General features: G+C 41.9%; 1 protein-coding gene across 1 annotated transcript; it reads left to right on the top strand.

The window, feature by feature from the left end:
- Positions 1 to 3,771: 3,771 nt before the first annotated feature.
- farsb (phenylalanyl-tRNA synthetase subunit beta) lies at positions 3,772 to 19,858 on the top strand. Its single transcript, XM_047593405.1, has 18 exons — positions 3,772 to 3,918; positions 4,356 to 4,411; positions 4,803 to 4,957; positions 5,292 to 5,364; positions 5,479 to 5,594; positions 6,281 to 6,431; positions 6,524 to 6,632; positions 6,773 to 6,843; positions 6,922 to 6,983; positions 7,545 to 7,596; positions 7,710 to 7,771; positions 10,982 to 11,189; positions 11,290 to 11,370; positions 11,469 to 11,561; positions 12,138 to 12,255; positions 12,545 to 12,697; positions 18,368 to 18,515; positions 18,915 to 19,858. The coding sequence occupies exons 1-18, from the start codon at positions 3,861 to 3,863 to the stop codon at positions 19,693 to 19,695; spliced, it is 2,547 nt and encodes an 848-aa protein (XP_047449361.1). The 5' UTR covers positions 3,772 to 3,860; the 3' UTR covers positions 19,696 to 19,858.
- The last annotated feature ends 195 nt before the right edge of the window (positions 19,859 to 20,053 follow it).

Consider the following 20,053-nt stretch of genomic DNA (forward strand, 5'->3'; position numbering starts at 1 on the left):
GAGGCAGAGGCCGCGCGCACATCCCTCCCCGCAAACACATGCACCCACGTGGCTTTTTTCCCCTTTAATATCACGTTGTATTTTGTATTTCCACTTTCACAAAGACGAATCTTATTTTGCACTTTCACTGTTTTTATTCACTTTAATAGCAGTAGCAGTTATACACCATGGCCGAGTCACAGGTAAAGTGCTTTACCTTTCTATCCTGAACAAACTGAATTTGTGAATAAATAAACGTTACTTCAGCATAGTTATTTATAATCTAACTAATTACTATTTCCATCTTTATAACGCCGTTTCCGTTACTGAAAATTAAATGTGGCGCGTTTTTTGGTTCTCAGCCACGGGAAGCCGCGAAGCTGTTTTTTGCGAGGAGAGGAGGGAGGGGCGAAACAACCGTATAGGTGATGATTGGCTAAGGTGGAGTAGGCTTTCACGATAAGCCAATCACAGACAGTGTTCAGTTTATACACAAATCATACCCAACTAGCACAGGTGAGCGGCAGCAATGCTGAATGTGGAGAGAAAGTTGCGAGCCGTCGCCGGTTGGACCGGGTAGACCTGGGTTTTTCGGTCTGGTTGTTGTATCTGCCTGTTACATTCTCACTATCATTGAAGAAGCTTCAGCTCAAAAACAGGTTTTGATCTACTCCCATAAAGACCGATCTCTGAAGAGCAGAGATTGTTGTTCCTTTTTTTTTTTTTTTCAAACAAATCAAATGTGTTGTTACACGATCGTTAATGGAAGCGCATAGATGAACGGCGACTGTGCGACTGTGTTTATATACAGTTTGTATAGCGATATCTCCCACTTTAACGATCATGGCAGCGCTCTGCATCCGAGAAAAGGGGATTTGGCGGCATTGGTCGGGCTCTGTACAGGACACAGTGATTTATTCTAAAATCAACAGCCTTTTGAAAGAGCGGGTGTTTGATAGGTCCATTCCTCAGGTCATCAACAATTGTAATTTTATCTGCAATGTACGCGATGACGTATGAGGGAGGAAAAAACAGGCACGCAGCTCTCACGGGTGGAGGTCCGACCCGGGACTTTTGCCTATGTGAAAGCGGTACATATCTACCAGTTGAGGTCTGAGGGGCAATAAATATTAAAAGTTCTGTGTAAGTATGTGTCTATACAATTCTACTCTATGCAACTGGGTTGTAAAACCTGCTGAGAAAAAAATCAAATTATTAAACGTATTTAAACTTAAAAAAAGGAAGAGTAACGCAATAGTTACTTTCCTTGGTAACTAGTTACTTTTATAGTGGGGTAATTCAGTTCGTAACTCAGTTATATAACTTAGGCAATTATGCTATTAGGCAAACAATATGAAGTTCTCTCAAGGATATAATAAAAACAACATTTTGATATTTTTACACATAATTTCCCCGTTTCTTGTTGTATGTATTCATATTGGGCTATTGTTTATTTCAGAAAAAAATCATTTAATAATGAACTACTTTTTTGTATTTGACCATGTGGAACAGGGCTGAGAGGATTCCTTTTCCAGGCAAGTTGGTTGCCGTCATCTGTGCATCAAACTATGTATATAATTTTTTAAACTGATAAAAATCATCTGCTCTACCCCCTGACGACAACAATACAAAATCTAAAACTTTAAAGATCCCTGTCTCAGTCACTACGTCTGTCGTGCAGATCTAGACAAAATCACTACAATTTGTTATATTTCTCACACTGGGAATCATGTCCTTTCACCCAGATAGTATGTAACAACATTCTCACCCTTCCAAAAGCCTACATATGTGCATGTGCATGTGCATGTGCATGCACATGCGCAGCTGAGATAACTACCTGTCAAAACACGCTGTAGCCGTTGAACTGGTAACTTCCTCATTCTTCCCTCATTTTCAGTTACACGTCTGAGAGATACTCAGGGCAGGGAGTTCGCTTGACAGTCAAGTTTTCTCAGGCTAGGCTATAAAAAGATTTGATCTGGCATCCTCTCATTGTAAGGCAGGGCATATAATGGTGATCCATCATGCTGCAGATGTTAAGAGTGGATCTGAAAGGAGAGCGTTAGTCTGTGTCTGTGTTTTTATTTTTCAATATGTGTTATGCATTATTAACTATGTTTTGTTTTGCCTTTTTTTACTGTCAGGAAATCATTATGGTTATAGACATAAAGAGTGATGACTCATTACTGCAATGCCATGCAGTGGCAGCATGATATATTACAGAGAGAGAGAGAGAGAGAGAAGAAGAGAAGAATCAGCTCTTGCTGGAAGATTATTGTAAATGTGAAATTAGGCTTGCTGATCACGGTCTCCTCTGTCTCTTACGGTATCATAATAATACTGCAATCCAAATCAGAATACTTTATTAATCCTTCAGCATATAACAGTGTACAAGAGTCCACTGTCTACCTCAGACTCATAAAACCTCCTCAACATTGTCCAGCAGATGCTGAAGGACCTCAGTCTCCTCAGAAAGTAGACTCACCTCTGCATGTGCCTCAGTGCTCTTTGACCAGTGTAGTTTATTGTCAGTGTGCACTCCCATCGAAAATGTCCGCACAGCCCTCCTAGATGGTAACAAGTCTTGTCTTTGTCACAACCAGCTGCAGGAAGTTGTCCTTGCACACAACAAAGTTTCCCACCACAGTTCTGTACTCAGCCTCCTCACCATCACTGATACATCTAGACTTAGACTTGCTTTATTGTCATTTATTGGTGCAAATGTTGTTTGGCTCACAGTGGAGTAGACACATAATTTTATTCGTCAAAATACACATATTTACAGAATGTAACGCTGGTATGAGCCATAGTATCACGGTGTAAGGTGCAGAGTCATCAGAAAATTTCTGAAGGTGGGAGGGCTCTGCCTGGTAGTTGAAGTCAGAGGTGTAGAGGGTGAAGAGGAAGGGGGAGGCACTGTGGAGCCCCATTGTGGCTGGGCACCCTGTCTGACACGGTATGTTGCAGCTGCACATGCTGTGGTTTTCCAGGGAGGGAGTCAACAATCCAGCAACCATTCTCAATAGGAGAATATAGTTAATCTATTATTTCACGATGACATGAATGTATCTGTCATCTGTTTAAACGCTACTCAAGAACATTCTTTCAAATTTATAATTCGAATCTGTTTTAAGCTGAGCATTTTTGTAGAATTATTTTTTCCATGCAAAACTAAAATGTTTAACACATTTGTATGCATATTTTACATAGTTTTCTCTTACAGGAAATTTCTGGCAAATGTAGGTGCTACTGATGATAGCTTGTTCTCCAAACTTCTGTATTCATGCAACTTCTTGAGATGTGTTGTGCAGGATAATGCCAATATATATTGCTGATTTCTTGCTTGGCCTTCACCGGAAACACTACAAGACTATTCTTCTGGATGTCACATACAATACATGCATGTTGATTCTTACCACTCCACTGCTCAATATTTGCTCTATATATGATCTCAGTGGAAGATTAAAGAATAAGAATTAAATATTTAAAGGAATTTAATATTTCAATGAATTCTTTGTAAATTGACAGTTTGTGACAGATTTGTTTGTTTTGAGTGACTTCAGATTATTAGATTATGTCTTGTACAGTGCAAACTCTTTGTGGAAACGGAGGCAGCAAATAATAATAATAAATAATTGTTCTATAAGGGAATCCTGTTCAATAGAGGGCTGTGTGTGTGTGTGTGTGTGTGTGTGTGTGTGTGTGTGTGTGTTGTATAGGACCAATTACATTCGTGTCATTTCTGTTGAAACTTTGAAACTGCGGAAATGCAGCGATGCGGAATGAATGGACCTTTATTTTCAAGCAGGCATCGCTTCAGACAGCTGTAAAGCGGTTGTTCGGGTCCTTATTCACTGAGCTGCGGAGGATCATCATTCAACATGCCGACTGTCGGGGTGAAACGAGATCTTCTCTTCCAAGCTTTGGGCAAAACTTACAGTAAGTCACGTTTATAGCGTTGTCAAATGATGGACAAATTATCTGTCCTTTCTTCTTGCTTCTCCTTTTGACTCAAATATACACAGGAAGTCAGAGTGCAAGCTGAACTCGGTGCATTGCTGTTAGCAACGCAGCAGCTACTCACTAATTTTAACCAGCTGCCCGATTTTATTTATAACCAGTCCGTGTTTTAATAAAACATTAGCTATTTGATAAGTCAAAATTAAATATCACTTTGTTTCTTATAGTTTGTGCCGATGTTTTTTTTTTTTTTTTTGGTGATGTTAAAGATGTCTCGGTATGACAACGTGATTGCATCAGACTGTTTTCATTTCAATCTGGACATATTTTTAACAGCAACCAATGAGAAAACAGGTGCACCTGGATGATGCCTTGTATCTAGGTACATTTTAATGACTGATGTTTGCCTATTTCAGCTGATGAGGAGTTTGACGAGCTCTGCTTTGAATTTGGCCTGGAGCTGGATGAAATTGTAAGTAACTGGATTCAAATGGGATTAAATAGGTGTTTACTAATAAATCATTAATGTGTGTATTTTTCATCTTTTTGTAATTGTGGGTCAAAATGTTCTAATTGTTCTAATACTGTTTGTTTTGATATTGTATGATTTGTTGTGTTTGCGTTGTGTAAGTACCTGCCTTGGGACTACGGCTGAAAATTTTGGCGCATTTACACTGATGCATAATGCACCAATGTTGATTAATATGCATTGTCCAATTTCAGTAAATTAATGAATGACGATATATTTTAGGAAAATAATGTCTGCACCCATTACGTTTGTCATGTCAAAATACCCTCTGCGAAAGGTCCAGTATCATTTTCTTCGACGCTTGTAAAAAGTCTGTCTTCTGTTTCTTTTACAGACCTCGGAGAAGGAGATAATCTGCAGAGAGCAGGGCGACTCTAAGGCTTCGGGAGCATCTGACGTCATCCTGTACAAGATCGATGTGCCGGCTAACCGCCATGACTTGCTGTGTCTGGAGGGGCTGGTCCGTGGACTGCAGATCTTCAAGAATAAGTGAGTTGTATTCAGTACAATTGGCATATACCGTAACACATTTAAACCCAGTTCTTCCACAACTCCTGACATTTAACCATTTCACTTAATAGCAGAGAGAGATTTATTTCAGATTTAATTTCCTTCATCAGATTCACAGATGGTTAGACGTTTACATACACTAGTATTGTAGATTTGCCTTTAATTGTTCTACTGGGTCAAACGTGATGTTTAGCCGCAACTTTGGAGGTTTAGAGATATTGTTAGGTCCTTTGTCTGGAAGGCTAATGTTTGTGCTTCTCCGTTCATACAAATGTGCTTCACTCATGACACGGAGATTGTGTATGTGTTTCAGGCGGGAGGCGCCACGCTACCGACGGGTCAGCCCAGTCAGCGGAGAACGTCAGAGACTGATCATCACTAAGGAGGTGGGGGATTGAAAAATGAGTTGTAACATGAAGCAGCCACTCGATTTAGAAATCAGGTAAATCTGTGTGTTTACCGTCATCATCACTTTGTTACTGTTTGTTTGTCCCGTGCAGACGGCGGCAGTACGACCACACGCCGTGTCAGCAGTGCTGAGAAACATCACCTTCACACAGGAGAGCTATGACAGTTTCATCGAGCTTCAGGAGAAGCTGCATCAGAACATCTGCAGGTCAGAGCCGATCAAATATGAATACCTAACACAATGTTGGGCGAAAGTACAGTCGGTCCTGAGGTGTACATACTTTCACTTTGCTTTCATAACGTTTGCTGGCACATCGTCAAATGTCAAACTTGTTCTACTGGAATTTGTTTTGTGCATGTGAATGGGCAATCTAAAAATGAATTCTTGACATAAATGTTTGTTGAGCCACTGTCACTTAATTATTGGGCACACTGACAACAGAACCTAACAGTGAAAGTTATGTATTTGCATTATTACAAAAAAAAATGTTGTGTTAAATTACTGCCATTGTGATCTCTATAAACTGGTATCTGGATACACTCAGTAGAGGACTAAATTGTCAATAAAAGGTACCTGAAGGATCAAATATTTCAGGGAGTGAAGGAACAAAAGGCAGCAGTCACAGTGAGCTGTCAAATGAAGAGCTGAGGGAAAACGGGCTGCACACAACCAACAGCTATTCACACACTCATGTCGTGTGCAGCATAAAATCAGATGGCAGCTGCTTAGAAAATGATGCAGTAAAGAACCATATTGTTACACCAGTTAAGTTGTGCTCTGGTTGGCAGATTTTAGGCCATATTGTCACCTCTTGTTGCTTCGTGGCATAATCATGGCAGTCGTGTCACAGTCATTAACTGTCATCCAGTCATGCGTTAACTATGTTTGCGTAGGAAGAGGAGCCTGGTGGCCATCGGGACCCATGACCTTGACACCCTCTCTGGCCCTTTCACTTATACGGCCAAACCTCCTGGAGACATCTTCTTCAAGCCGCTCAACCAGACCAAAGAGTACACTGCCACCCAGCTCATGAGCCTCTACAAGGTGAATAGCTGACTGACTGACTGGGTGTAGGTCAAACGAGCAACATGTCTTTTTGAGCAGTGATAACTGTTCTTTTTTTGTATGAACTCCAGGCAGACAGCCACTTGAAACATTATCTTCACATTATTGAGGACAAGCCCGTGTACCCAGTGATCTATGACAGCAATGGCATTGTTCTCTCCATGCCTCCAATTATCAATGGTCAGTACTGTCCTGTGATTGTGTCTCTCATTTCTGGCTTTATTTTCTGTTTTACACTGTAGACACTTAATAAGCTTTTGACCAACTGCACTTAACAACGTTTCAATGTCTTTTAATGGTAAAATTCACTACTCTTGCAGGCGACCATTCGAAAATCAGCCTGAAAACAAAGAATGTCTTCATTGAGTGCACGGCGACCGATCTGACCAAGGTACATCTCGGAGGAGAGAAATAAAATCTGTCACTTGTCACATTTATCAGAAACTGGCTTAAACCATTTTCCCTACAGGCTAAGATCGTTCTGGACATGATGGTGACCATGTTCAGCGAGTATTGTGCACAGCCTTTCACGTAAGTGTTTCAAATACTCACTTCTCTGTCTCAACACCAACGGTATCTAGAATACCATCTCGGCATATTGAGCTGGACTTTTAGATTTGTTATTGTATATATTGAAAAGCACATCAACTGTGATTCACATTCATTAGAAAAGAACTGTTTTTCTTTTTTCTTTTTCTTTTTTTTTACCTAATCCTACAGTGAAATCACAGGAGCTGCTTTCCATCAGCTGTCAAATCCATTTGTCGGAAATAATTTAAATCCTTGCTCCTGCAGTTGGATTTCCTGATTCGAAGATTTGCTCATGTTACTTTATTTCATTAAGTTCCTTTTTGCTTGGTCCTGCTGAACTCGAGCCTGCTTGGACTCTGCTGATGAGGGTGTATCAGATGCCAAAGTATTCTCGTATGAGAGGATATAGTGGTTTAATCTCATATCCTCCTATGTTAGAGATACTGATGTATTTTCTTGTAATTGAACTACACACATACTTTCATTTTAAAAGACCAACGACTGAGTGGGGGCGAGAGCATTATAGTTGGTGATAACGTCTTCTCTCCTCTGCTCTTTCAGGGTGGAGGAGGCTGAGGTTGTGTGCGCAGATGGCAAGACCTGCATATACCCGGTACTGTATCCACTAGAAGATGTCTTATACTCAAGTCTCTTTTCTTTTAAAGTGGCATTATATCTTTTAATGTCTCGTAATTCCCCACTGTGTTTTCCTTGTTCCTATTTTAGGAGTTGGCTTACAGGAAGGAGAAGCTGACCAGCAAGTTCATCAACCAAAAAGTTGGCATTAAGTAAGCCACGTGAACTAGCACAAAACGCGTTGCCATTCAAGTTTGGACACACACAAGCAAGATATATGGAATTGTGTAGCAAAGTAAAAAAAAAAAAATTAAATAACTAAATATGTTTTATATTTTAGATTCCTCAAAGTAGCCTACCTTTGCTTTGTTGTCAGCGCTGTAAACCCTTGGCCTTCTCTCAATGAGCTTCACGGTCTAGTCACCTGGAATGATTTTCATTTAATAGGTGTGCCTGGTCAGGGCTCATTTGTAGAATTTCTTTCCTTCTTAATGGGGTTGGGCTCACCAGTTGTGTTGTGCAGAAGTCAAGTTGGTACACAGCTGACAGCCCTATTTAACAACTGTTAGAATTCATATTATGGCACGAACCGATAAGTTAAGTCATAGAGAAACGCCAGTCCGTCACTCCTTTCAGGACTGAAGGTCAGTCAGTCTGGAAAATTGTAAAAAATTTGAAGTGCAGTCCCAAAAACCATCAAGTGCTACAATGAAACTGGCTCACATGAAGACCGCCCCAGGAAAGGAAGACCAAATGTCACCTCGGCTGCTGAGGATAAGTTCCTCTGAGTCACCAGTCTCAGAAATTGCGAGTAAACAGCACCTCAGATTAGAGCCCATAAAGTGCCACACAGGGTTCTAGTAGCAGACACATCTCTACATCAACTGTTTAGGGGAGACTGTGTGAATTTGGTCTTTATGGTCCAAAAAAACATAAGCAGAAGACATGTGTTTTGGCCATGAAACACAAGGAATTGACGTTAGACCAGTGGAAATCTGTGCTTTGGTCTGATGAGTCCAAATTTGAGATCTTTGTTTCCACCCGCCGTGTCTTTGTGCGACGCAAAAAAGGTGAACGGATGGTCTCTACATGCATGGTCCTCACTGTGGAGCATGTAAAAGGAGGTGTGATAGTGACACTGTTCGAGAGTTATTGAAAATTGAAAGCACGGCTACCACAGCATCCTGTACGACATGCCATCCCATCCAGTTTGCGTTTAGTTGGACCATCATTTATTTTTTAAACAGGCTGTTTAAGGGCTATTTGACCAAGAAGGAGAGTGATGGAGAGCTTTGCCAGATGACCTAACCTCCACAGTCACCTGACCTAAACCAAATCGAGATGGTTTGGGATGATGACAAAGGGGCCAACAAGTGCTCAGCATCTCTGGGAACTGGTGGAAAACAATTTCTTCTGGCCAAACTTCATGGAGCTCATTGAGAGAATGTCAAGAGTGTTCAAAGAAGTAATCAAAGCAAAGAGTGGCTATTCTGAAGAACCTAAAATATAAAATAAGCTTTGAGTTATTTCACATTTTTTTTGTTTACTACATGATTCCATATGTGTTCATTCATAATTTTGACGCCTTCAGTGAGAATCTACAATATACAGTGGGGGAAATAAGTATTTGATCCCCTGCTGAATTTGTAAGTTTGCCCACTTCCATAGAAATGATCAGACTCTGGTTTTTATGGTTGTTTACTGGTTATGGGTATAGACAGAATATCAGTCGAAAATGCATAAAAAACACACAATCTAAAAGTTATAAATTGTTATGTATTTTATTAAGGGAAATAAGTATTTGATCCCCAAGCACAACACAAGTCAGTACTTTGTAGAGAAACCTTTGTTGGCAAGCACAGCGATGAGACGTTTCTTGTAGTTGGTCACCAGGTTTGCACACAGCGCAGGAGGGATTTTGGCCCATTCATTTTTACAGACAGTCTCTAAATCCTTCAAGTTTCTTGGCTGCCTCTTGGAAACTCGGAGCTTCAGCTCCCTCCACAGGTTTTCGATCGGGTTAAGGTCTGGAGACTGACTAGGCCACTCCATGACCTTAATATGCTTCTTCTTGAGCCACTCCTTTGTTGTCCTGGCAGTATGTTTTGGGTCATTGTCATGTTGGAAAACCCACCCACGAGGCATCTTCAGTGTTCTTGCTGAGGAAAGAAGGTTTTTGTCCAAGATGTTACAGTACATGGCTGCATTCATTGGCCCCATAATGCGGTGAAGTTGCCCTGTACCCTTTGCTGAAAAACAGCCCCAAAACATGATGTTTCCACCTCCATGCTTAACCGTGGGTATGGTGTTCTTTGGGTCATACTCACGTTTTTTCATCCTCCAAACACGGCGGGTCGAGTTAATGCCAAATAGCTCAACTTTGGTTTCGTCAGACCACAGCACTTTCTCCCAAGCCTTCTCTGAGTCATTTAGATGTTCACTGGCAAACTTAAGGCGGGCCTGTACATGTGCCTTCTTGAGCAGGGGGACCTTGCGGGCACTGCAAGAGTTCAATCCATAACGGCGCAGTGTGTTGCCAACTGTTTTCTTGGTGACGGAGGTCCCAACTGCTTCCAGATCATTAACAAGCTCCTGCCGTGTTGTTTTAGGCTGCTCCCTCACCTTTCTCATCATCATCCTCACTCCATGAGGCGAGATTTTGCGGGGAGCTCCAGACCGAGGACAGTTGATGGTCCTTTTATGGGTCTTCCACTTGCGAATAATGGCACCAATAGTTGTCACCTTCTCACCAAGCCTTTTGCTGATGGTTTTGTAGCCTATACCAGCCTTGTGCAGGTCTACAATCTTGTCCCTGACATCTTTTGACAGCTCTTTGGTCTTGCCCATGGTGCTGTAGAAGTTGGAATGTAAGAAACTGATTCTTAGAGCAGGTGTGCTTTATATACATGACGAGTTAAGATCAGGAGTATTGGTAATTAGTTGACTGAGCATAGCTGTGTGCCACATGCGCACCAGCCAATCTGTAGGAGCCTGAATTCTAAGTGAATTGTTGGGGATCAAATACTTATTTCCCTTAATAAAATACATAACAATTTATAACTTTTAGATTGTGTGTTTTTTATGCATTTTCGACTGATATTCTGTCTATACCCATAACCAGTAAACAACCATAAAAACCAGAGTCTGATCATTTCTATGGAAGTGGGCAAACTTACAAATTCAGCAGGGGATCAAATACTTATTTCCCCCACTGTAAATATTCACGAATAAAGAAAAAACACGAAAAATGTTTTTGGCATGTTCTCCAGGCACTTTGTAGCTTTTAAAGAAAATGTTAACTGTTACTGTTTTTAAGTCCTATAATAAGATAGCATCCCTGACTTGCAATAGTTTCACCACAGCTCCTTGGAGTCATCTTCACGCCGTTAAATGAAGTGGTCTTTTTGTTTTTCTCCAAACAGCGAGTCGACTGAGAACATTGCTCAGCTGCTGACCAGGATGTGCCTGCTGTCCAAGACCACTGGTGTCGGCGATGAGATTGAGGTTGAGATCCCACCCACTCGTTCGGACATCATCCACGCCTGTGACATCATGGAGGACGCCGCCATCGCCTACGGTTTCAACAACATTGTCCGCACTACACCAAGCACCTACACTGTGGCCAACCAGGTATCTGGCTCTGCTCCTATGTATGCGCATATGTAGCATTGCAGTTACCAAATAATACGAAATCTAATTAAATATACTGTATACCTATGTGTTTCTACAGCTCCAGCTCAATAAACTGACAGAGCTGTTGAGACAAGACGTGGCAGCTGCTGGATTCACAGAGGTTCTCACCTTTGCTCTGGTAAGAGGGAAAAAAAAGACACACAATTACAACTGCTGTTTTTGTCCCCAAAATACTCAAAGAAATTTTTCCTTCCATTTTTCCTTCCTCTCATCCAGTGTTCTAAAGACGACATAGCAGACAAGCTGAGAAAGGAGATCTCAGATACGAAGGCGGCTCATATTTCCAACCCCAAAACTGCCGAGTTCCAGGTAACATACAGCACAACAGAGAACCAGAAATGTTTAAGGACGGGTTTTTCACATAGTAATGGTTAAACACTTGGGCAAATCCATTAAATTCATTGCATCACAGGCATTCTTCCTAGACAGTGAAGTGTGTGAAACAATAGTATGTGTTGAAATGTGAGATCCTATGCCACCTAGATGAGGCGTAGTTTGACTTTATCGTAACTAAGGTTTCTGCTAAGCACGTGGATATGACAGTATTACATCCAACTGTAAATGCTTTGTGGAGATAATAGTTACGACGTGTGAAAAATCTGCAGATGAAACCAGTTTTATGGCCAAAGAGAAAGATTTAGTGCAAATAATATCTATATAAAGGAATCTGATAACGTTTTCTGTCAGCATTATTTATTAAAACCCCAGATTAAAAATGAGGAAGATGAAGACATTTGTGTTGGGTGAACATGTTTTAAAAGTCAAATGAGTAGGGTAACCACCTGACTCGCAAGTTCTGTTGTTGTATGTCCATAAGAGGGCAGACTCTTCCTCTAATATACTGCCACCCTAATTCCCACTGACTTTTATTTTCCTCTCCACCAGGTGGCACGAACCACCCTGTTGCCAGGCCTTCTGAAGACCATTGCAGCCAACCGGAAGATGCCCCTTCCCCTCAAACTGTTTGAGATATCTGATGTGGTGCTGAAGGATGAGACCAAAGGTGGGCGTCTGAAAGTCGCTGTAACAAAAAAAAAAAACTCTACTGTGTATTTATTCATTGATACTGGCAGTTTTTTTCAACTCTATGTACATAATTTCTACACCAGAATTATTGCTCACAATGATTACATTTCTACACTTCTGAGAAATCTCAGCAATGTTATAATCAACATGAGGAACTAATTATAGACAGCCAGCGCAGTCTTAGTGCTTCCGTAAAAATATGTTTAAAGTAAATGAAACACAAAGCATCATTTTGATCCCTCACACTCCTTTGTGCCACCGACCAGATGTTGGGGCCAGGAACAGCCGCCGCTTCTGCGCCGTGTACTACAACAAGAGTCCAGGCTTCGAAGTGATCCACGGTCTCCTGGACCGAACCATGCAGCTGCTCGACGTGAAGTCGGCCCGAGGAGAGGGCTACCACATCCAGGCCGCAGACGGTAAGAAGCGTGGGCTAGAACCAGCAATCTATCGTCTCTATAGGAATGCTTTTAAGAGCTATCTTTATTGATAAATATCTTAAGACTGGATTTACGCAGCAAAGAGAAATCCCCAGGTTTTAACCCATGTAATCTAGGACATGTTTATGCACAAGCTGGTGAACAAATAAATCTGGGCCATGTAAGGTTGGAACGCAGGTTTTGTTGAGATTATGTAAATCCAGTCCACGATGAGCTGTGATTGCACTGCTGTGATTGTTTGCTTTATTGAGGGGGCAAGGTTTCCATGTTAGCGATGTATAGTTCTGTCTTAGCTCAAATAAAAAATTAAGATCATTCATTTAGATTACTTCTACAGAATGAAAAGGCACAGAAAACGTTAAATATTATTGAGGGTGTTCAATACAAACCATTCCATGTGTTGTTTGTATTTTACAGTTAGATAGTCGTCTTACATGGTTTCGAAGATCCTAACACCATCTGCTTCATTGCTTTGTCAACGACTTAACTGATCTCATTTTGATTTTCTTGAGCGTTTGAACAAATACATCTATATTTGAATCAAAATGTTTTAAAGATGGGTGTTGTCTGACGCCCTGTTCGGACGTAGGAGTAGCAACATGCGTTTTAGGGACCTGCACAATGGCCAGATTATAAATGGAATCCCGCAAGCTTGCACAGACTGAATAATCCCCAGTAACAAAGGCAAATGAATACACGGGCTATTGTAGATTAACTATTATTATAACCGATTACTAACTTAACTCCACATGGCCACTTGCCACGCAAAACATGAACACACTGATAATTAACCACAGGCAATAGATATTTGTTGTGCCAGAGTATTGTATTTACTCATGAAATAATTTTGCTTATGCAAGAGCACACCAGTTGAGTAGGTGGTTCTTAATGTGACTCAAGGTGCATTGTGCGTTCACACCCACTTACTCCTGGGTTAGAATGTCAACATTTTGCCATGGAGGCCGGTAGGATCTCTCTGTTAAATCAGGGTAGCTCTGGACTCTGTCCTTCAGATGATAAAGTGACAGCGAATCGCATTGACCTAAAATGTTGATGTAATATCAGTGTTATTGCTTCTTGGGCTGTGGCCTAAGAACATGACTTCACTGTGCCTCTTATGATGACATGTGTCTGAGTAAGAGTGCAAAATTTCAAAGGGTCGTCATAAATTAATTGAATGAAGTCACGTTACATCAGCCACTCGACGTCTGTTAAGAATTTTGAGGAACAGTAATCCTAAAGGCAGCTTCGCCTCCCTATAGAGAGTGCAATTTAATTAGAAAAGTCTGGTTACATTAAGCGCTGATTTATTTGCAGTAAAGGTGTTTTACAACGGCATATAGAGGCATGACTCAGTTGAATTTCATTTTTCTGATGCGGCAGGTTTGTTCCTGTAAGACTGCGAATCGGAAAAGGTTGACTTCACTGTCTGAAGCTTTTCACAGTCCAGCTTGTGTTTACCCAGAGAGACACTATAATCGTTTGAGTTTTGAATTCCTCACGCTCTTCTTCCTCTTTCCGTACTTCCTCCCTCAGTCTACCTCTCCACCCACCTCTTTTTACTCTCTCCGTGGCTTGCACGCTCCAAGGTCACACTGTAGGATATCTCCTCTGCGTCTGCTGGCCCGTTCAGACTGCAAATCAATGGGCTCAAGTATCGGTGAACGAGAGATGAGAGGGTGAAGGCAGACAAAGGAGAAGAAGAACGGATGAGATGAGAGTAGAGAGCACAGAAAAAGAGTGGGCGGAGGAGGGTGACAGGAGAGCCATAGCAAGAAAGGGTATTAGAGTGTGTAAAGTCTGCGGTGTTGGAGACTGCATGGGAGGCACATCAGCCACTGCAGTGCCGAGCAGCGACACAGACTGGCACATACGACACCCACCCACGAGTACTCTGACTAGCCATCTGACAGGCGCAAAAACACACTTTAAAAGGAGCTGAAAAGAACATCTCTCATAGATATCTCACAGTGTGTTCTAACACACAAGATGCCGGACACACACACACACACACACAAGCACCCACCAAGTCCATCGTCTCGGCTGCTTTTTCCACACTCTGCACCATTAGCCTAATTTCCCCCACATATGTCAGCTCGTCTGTAACCCCATTACAAGGTCGTGACCCAGTCTAAGAGCTTACCTGACGCAGACACACATCCTCAGGATGTATCCATCAGCAGGTTGAGGCTAACTCACCGTCGCTCCCTGGGAATACAAGTCAGCTGTGTTTCCGCCACTCAGCGGGCAGGATGGGTGAAATGATGAGCCAGGGGATCAGAAGGGGAAGAAAAAAAAACACTTAAGAGACAGACGTTCACGTTTCACTTAACAACTGTGTCCAATGCAAGGTCTTGGTCCATTTGTTAGGGAAGAGGCTGTGGTCATGTGACTTCTTTTTGTTTTTTGTCGGTTTTAAACCTTAAGTGTTTAGTTTGTGAGTATGGTGGAAGATTAGAAATAATGTTGAGAAATTAAAGTGATAGTTTATAATCGTACTACTGTAGTCACACAGACACTCAGACCCAGGAACAATATGTTATTCCTAAAATTGATTCTGCTACAGAACACACAGAGAAAATTGAGCACTTCACAGTTTGCGGAGCAGCTTCCTCGTTCAACCCGGATCTACTGAATAGACTGTTTACTTGTCTAGTGAGGGATTAATACTGACATTTTATGAGTTCCTTCTTTTTGGGTTTACCTCAAAATAAAACGTTCTTGTTAATCTGGCTTTGAACTGCTCTTCCATTTACACATACTGATCCATAACACAATAAGCCATTGCGCTTAGCTATTGTCATAAGACAATGTAACACAGCACCGTGTTCTCTTGTTACAATGAACGTGGGCACTGTAGTTTTTGTACAAATGCCACATCCACCATCATGCTATTATAAACACAAGAACAGAATAGTCCACGCTGAAAAGAGTGCCCACAAAATTCAGTTGCATTTGCTTACAATCTACAGTCCCCAGCCGTCTTAGGAAATGGTTAAGTCTTCTGTGTAATAATGTGTTCGCAAAATAATGAGATAAATAGTTTATCGGTTCGAGTCCACCAAATAAAGGAGGAAAATATATTTTGTCATTCACCCCACACTGTTATTGCATATTGCCAGCTTTATCTGTAAAAAGTCTCCCAACTGACTTCATTTTAGATGCTTCTGCCATCCTTATCTATTATTTTACGGCTGCAACAATGCTGTAACTTTGTTTACATCCCCAATTATAGCTGCTCTTGCTGTCAGGCTGCAAAATTATGGTAAAACCCGAGCCTGAATGTTAGTAGTTTGAAATTTGTTGTATAAAAATGGAAATGCTTGTATCATCAGCACAAACCCTATGAATAACATCTCAACATAGATGATCTGCTGCCTTTCCAACTTCCAAACACAGAAATCCCTACGTTGTTTTTCAGACAAATAATCCTTGGAGCAGATGCTAATGGTTAGCATAACAACGCAGCAATAACATGGGTGTAGGCAAATAGTTGTGGTTGTTTATTAAGTGGTCACTTGGACAAAGAATTAATTGACTACTTGGAAAATAATCAATAGATTAATTGAAAAAATAACAGATCAAATCACTTAATCTATTAATCAGGCCAATCTTGTTTTTAGTGAGCAGCATTTTCTTATAATTACCAGAAATGATGTAGCAGTGTAAAGTTGATCTTTGCTTTGAGAAACAACAAAGATCTGCCAGACCAGTCAAATTCTCTGGACGGACTTAATGTTACAGTAGAGTAACGTTGACATCATTTACAAATTCAACAACACGTTTGATTGGTTGCAGAACGACCCAATCGTGTGCAGACATATTTTTTCTCTATGAAAGTTGAAATGTGCCTCATAATGAAATCCAATTTGCATGTTACTCAACCTGTCTCCTGGTAAAATATTGAGCCTGGCCATGCTATACTAGAAACGCTGTCCAAAAATACAAAAACAAGCCCTGGAATTAGAGTTTTTCATAAAACTCCTCAGGAAAGCGTCCAACACCAAAAACAAAGCCCTAAAACTCATTGAAAACGAGATCCGTCCTCCTGGAGGAAGTTCAGATGTGGTCACAGCTGTTTGCAGGATGAGGCACTGGTGTGTGTGTGTGTTTGTATTTTTATAGCTTCATTAAGAGCTTGAGTGAATATTTCGTGCGCCTAAAATAGTGGCGAATCCTATGGCACAATAAGCCAGGATAGTGGTGATGATGCATCGATCCGACGCTCTCTTCTGCTGAAAGTTGGATGCGAGTGGGCGGAAAGTGGCCTGGCTCAAGTGTAGGATTTTCATTGACTGATTGGTTATTTAAGATGTACTGGAGCTATTTATACAGTTGCCATGGCATCGCACTCATGGTGCAAGTAGATGACGTGTGAAGCGACGCAAGCACATTCCACCTATTTAATATACCCAACAGACACACACAAAAAAAAAAGGCAAGTGAAATAAATGGTAGGAGTTTCCTGCTTTAGTAACCTCTTAACACACACTTAAAAATACAGCGCATGTGTCTTGTAAGCCTTCGTCCAGGGTGATGAGTGAACATCTAAACAGTGGGCTCTGGAACTCATTAGCTAGGCAGCGTGGGAAGCAGCAGTGCACTATGGGAAAATGCCATGTCCGTGTGTTTGTACAACTCCTGTATCTCGTTATTTCCTGACGAGTCCGTCTTTCTGTCTGTTTGCATGTTGGTGTTTTTTAACAAACGCCTCTCATATTGGCAAGAGTGTTTTTTATTTCAGTATTGATGGAAGCTTTTTTTTTAATTTTATTATTATTCCATCTGGAGTGAAGTGACCTTTACTCCTGACACTGGCAAACGTACAGCACCATCAGAGTCTAATCAGGACGAGACTTTAATCAGAAAGAGGAATGAGGTGTGTGTGTGTGCAAAAGTGACCGAGACAGAAAATCCAATTATGGTCAAATGGCCCCCGGAGGTGGATGCTTCAGAGTAATCACCTGTGACATTTTCACATAAATGCTGTTCCTTTTTCTGCTCCATAAGTGATTGATATCAAACAGTAATGGTTCCGATTATAACCAGGCCATGCACGAACTTAATTTTTCCACTTCTGAAAGGGCTTCTTTCTTGGGAACCCAAATATTTGGTGTGCAGGAAGTAGCTCCTCTTTGGGTTTTGGTCTTGTTTGAATTATGTACTGTAGACGTGATTGTTGATAATGAACATGGGTAAACAAATGATAATCAAGGGACAGGAAAGGAAGCGCAGCATTGCCTACACTGTACCACTGACTGTCTGTCTGTGTGCTATCTGTGATGTGTACATAAAGCTAAAATCAAGCAGGCATCAAGACTCAAAAAGAAAAAAAACAAAACGCCTCGAGTAGATTTGTGGCAACAACGTGAAGTGGCAGAAACCCGATCCAATAAACACCCAGATCAGATGCTTTGTTGGATAGTAACACACTGGCAAGAATAATTTGTCAGCATACTCTTGTGTTGCAAACAAGCTTGTGGAGATGATAACTATTTACTTTTTTTCAAAAGAAAGAGCTCTAGAAGTCTTGGCTTTGGTGCCAGGTATAGTATTTAACAGCCAAGTCTTTCGTCTAATATTAGTTGTTTGGTTGTGCGGCCAAGCTCTTCTCGGAAAGTAACAGCTTTTTTTCTGTTTCCCTTTCAGATTCCACCTTTTTCCCTGGCCGCTGTGCTGAGATCTTTGTGCACGGAAAGAGCGTGGGGCGCCTCGGAGTCCTCCACCCAGACGTCATCAACCGCTTCGAGCTGACCATGCCCTGCTCCGCGCTGGAGATGGACATCGAGCCTTTCCTGTGATTGCGCCTTCCTAAACCTAAACGCCTGCTTAAAGCATACATAACAGTTATAATCTAAGAGAAAAATGGAATGATATATCTCAGGATTTAAATTTGTTGTTTGCATGCTGATTGTAAGTTGATTTGGTGAATGGTAAAACCCGAGGACCAATCTTTGCAGTGATTTTGTGTGAAGCCATTGTTTAATACCGGTAATGGGGCTGTTTTTACTCAAGTCAGAAGAATTAAAAATTAACAAGCCTTCATTGTGTTTGTGACGTGAATTGTGCGCATCTGTGTGTGGGCTTGTGCATGCATGCCTGGTCTTGATTTAGACTGCTCATGCCTTGGGGTTAGTGCATGATAATTAAACTCAGTGACTCATTACCTGTTGCTTTGTTGCCTTGGTTCTTCCAGTGGCCGCACCGCTGAAATCACCCTCACACGCGACGTCCCCATGCAAGAAGTCATCAAGCACAAGTTCCCCTCGCGAGATGAATCCGAGCTCGCCCCGCTCACATGCCCTCCTTCTTCCACAAACACAGTGTTTGGGGACTTGAGCTCTCAAGCCGGTCTGAAAGCCCTCAATAATTTTCTGGCTGACAAAAGCTACATAGAGGGCTTTGTGGCCTCCCAGGCCGACACGACCGTGTTTGATGCCATCCCGTCCCCTCCCTCGCCGACTTTCTGCCACCTTCTGCGCTGGTACAACCACGTTAAGTCCTTCCAGATGGAGAGAGCTTGTCTCCCATCAGCCAAGAGTCAATTTGTCTTCCCGGCTAGTCCCACCGCCCCGGCGGAAAGCACCAGCGATGACGACATCGACCTTTTTGGCTCGGACGACGAGGCCGAGAGCGCGGAGGCGGCCCGGATCAAAGAGCAGCGTCTTGCAGAGTACGCCGCCAAGAAGTCCAAGAAGCCAGCTCTCGTCGCCAAGTCCTCCATCCTGCTTGACGTCAAGCCATGGGACGACGAGACGGACATGGCCAAGCTGGAGGAGTGCGTTCGCAGCGTCAGCATGGACGGGCTGCTGTGGGGGCAGTCCAAGCTGGTGCCAGTGGGCTATGGCATCAAGAAGCTCCAGATAGGGTGTGTGGTGGAGGACGAAAAAGTGGGCACAGATCTGCTGGAGGAAGCCATCACCGCCTTCGAGGAACATGTTCAATCTGTGGACGTGGCTGCCTTCAATAAGATCTGAATCGTACGGATGGAGAATAGCTCAACTGAATCGGACTATCCGATTTTTTTCCGGTCTTAGCTTAAACCAGGTGATGCGTCCCAACAGTAATGTAATGAAACTCAGGTCCTTTCAGAAAGACTCTTGCCCTCAGACATCAAATAAAGCCATTCTAACTTTTGAATGAGTGCTTTGAATCTTTATTATTCAGTTTAATCAGGTGACTAGAAAACAGACTTCCACATTTGACGCGTTTTTTGCAGTTCAAAGGGGAAGAGTCAGTGGACTCTCCTATGAAAGCGAGCAATGCAGATAACAAGGCATCATGTAAATGAAGTATGACAGGTGCTCCGGCATTCCTTCGAACTCTCTAGCAAAG

Source organism: Mugil cephalus, chromosome 9 (assembly GCF_022458985.1).
Source record: "Mugil cephalus isolate CIBA_MC_2020 chromosome 9, CIBA_Mcephalus_1.1, whole genome shotgun sequence".
NCBI lineage: Eukaryota > Metazoa > Chordata > Actinopteri > Mugiliformes > Mugilidae > Mugil > Mugil cephalus.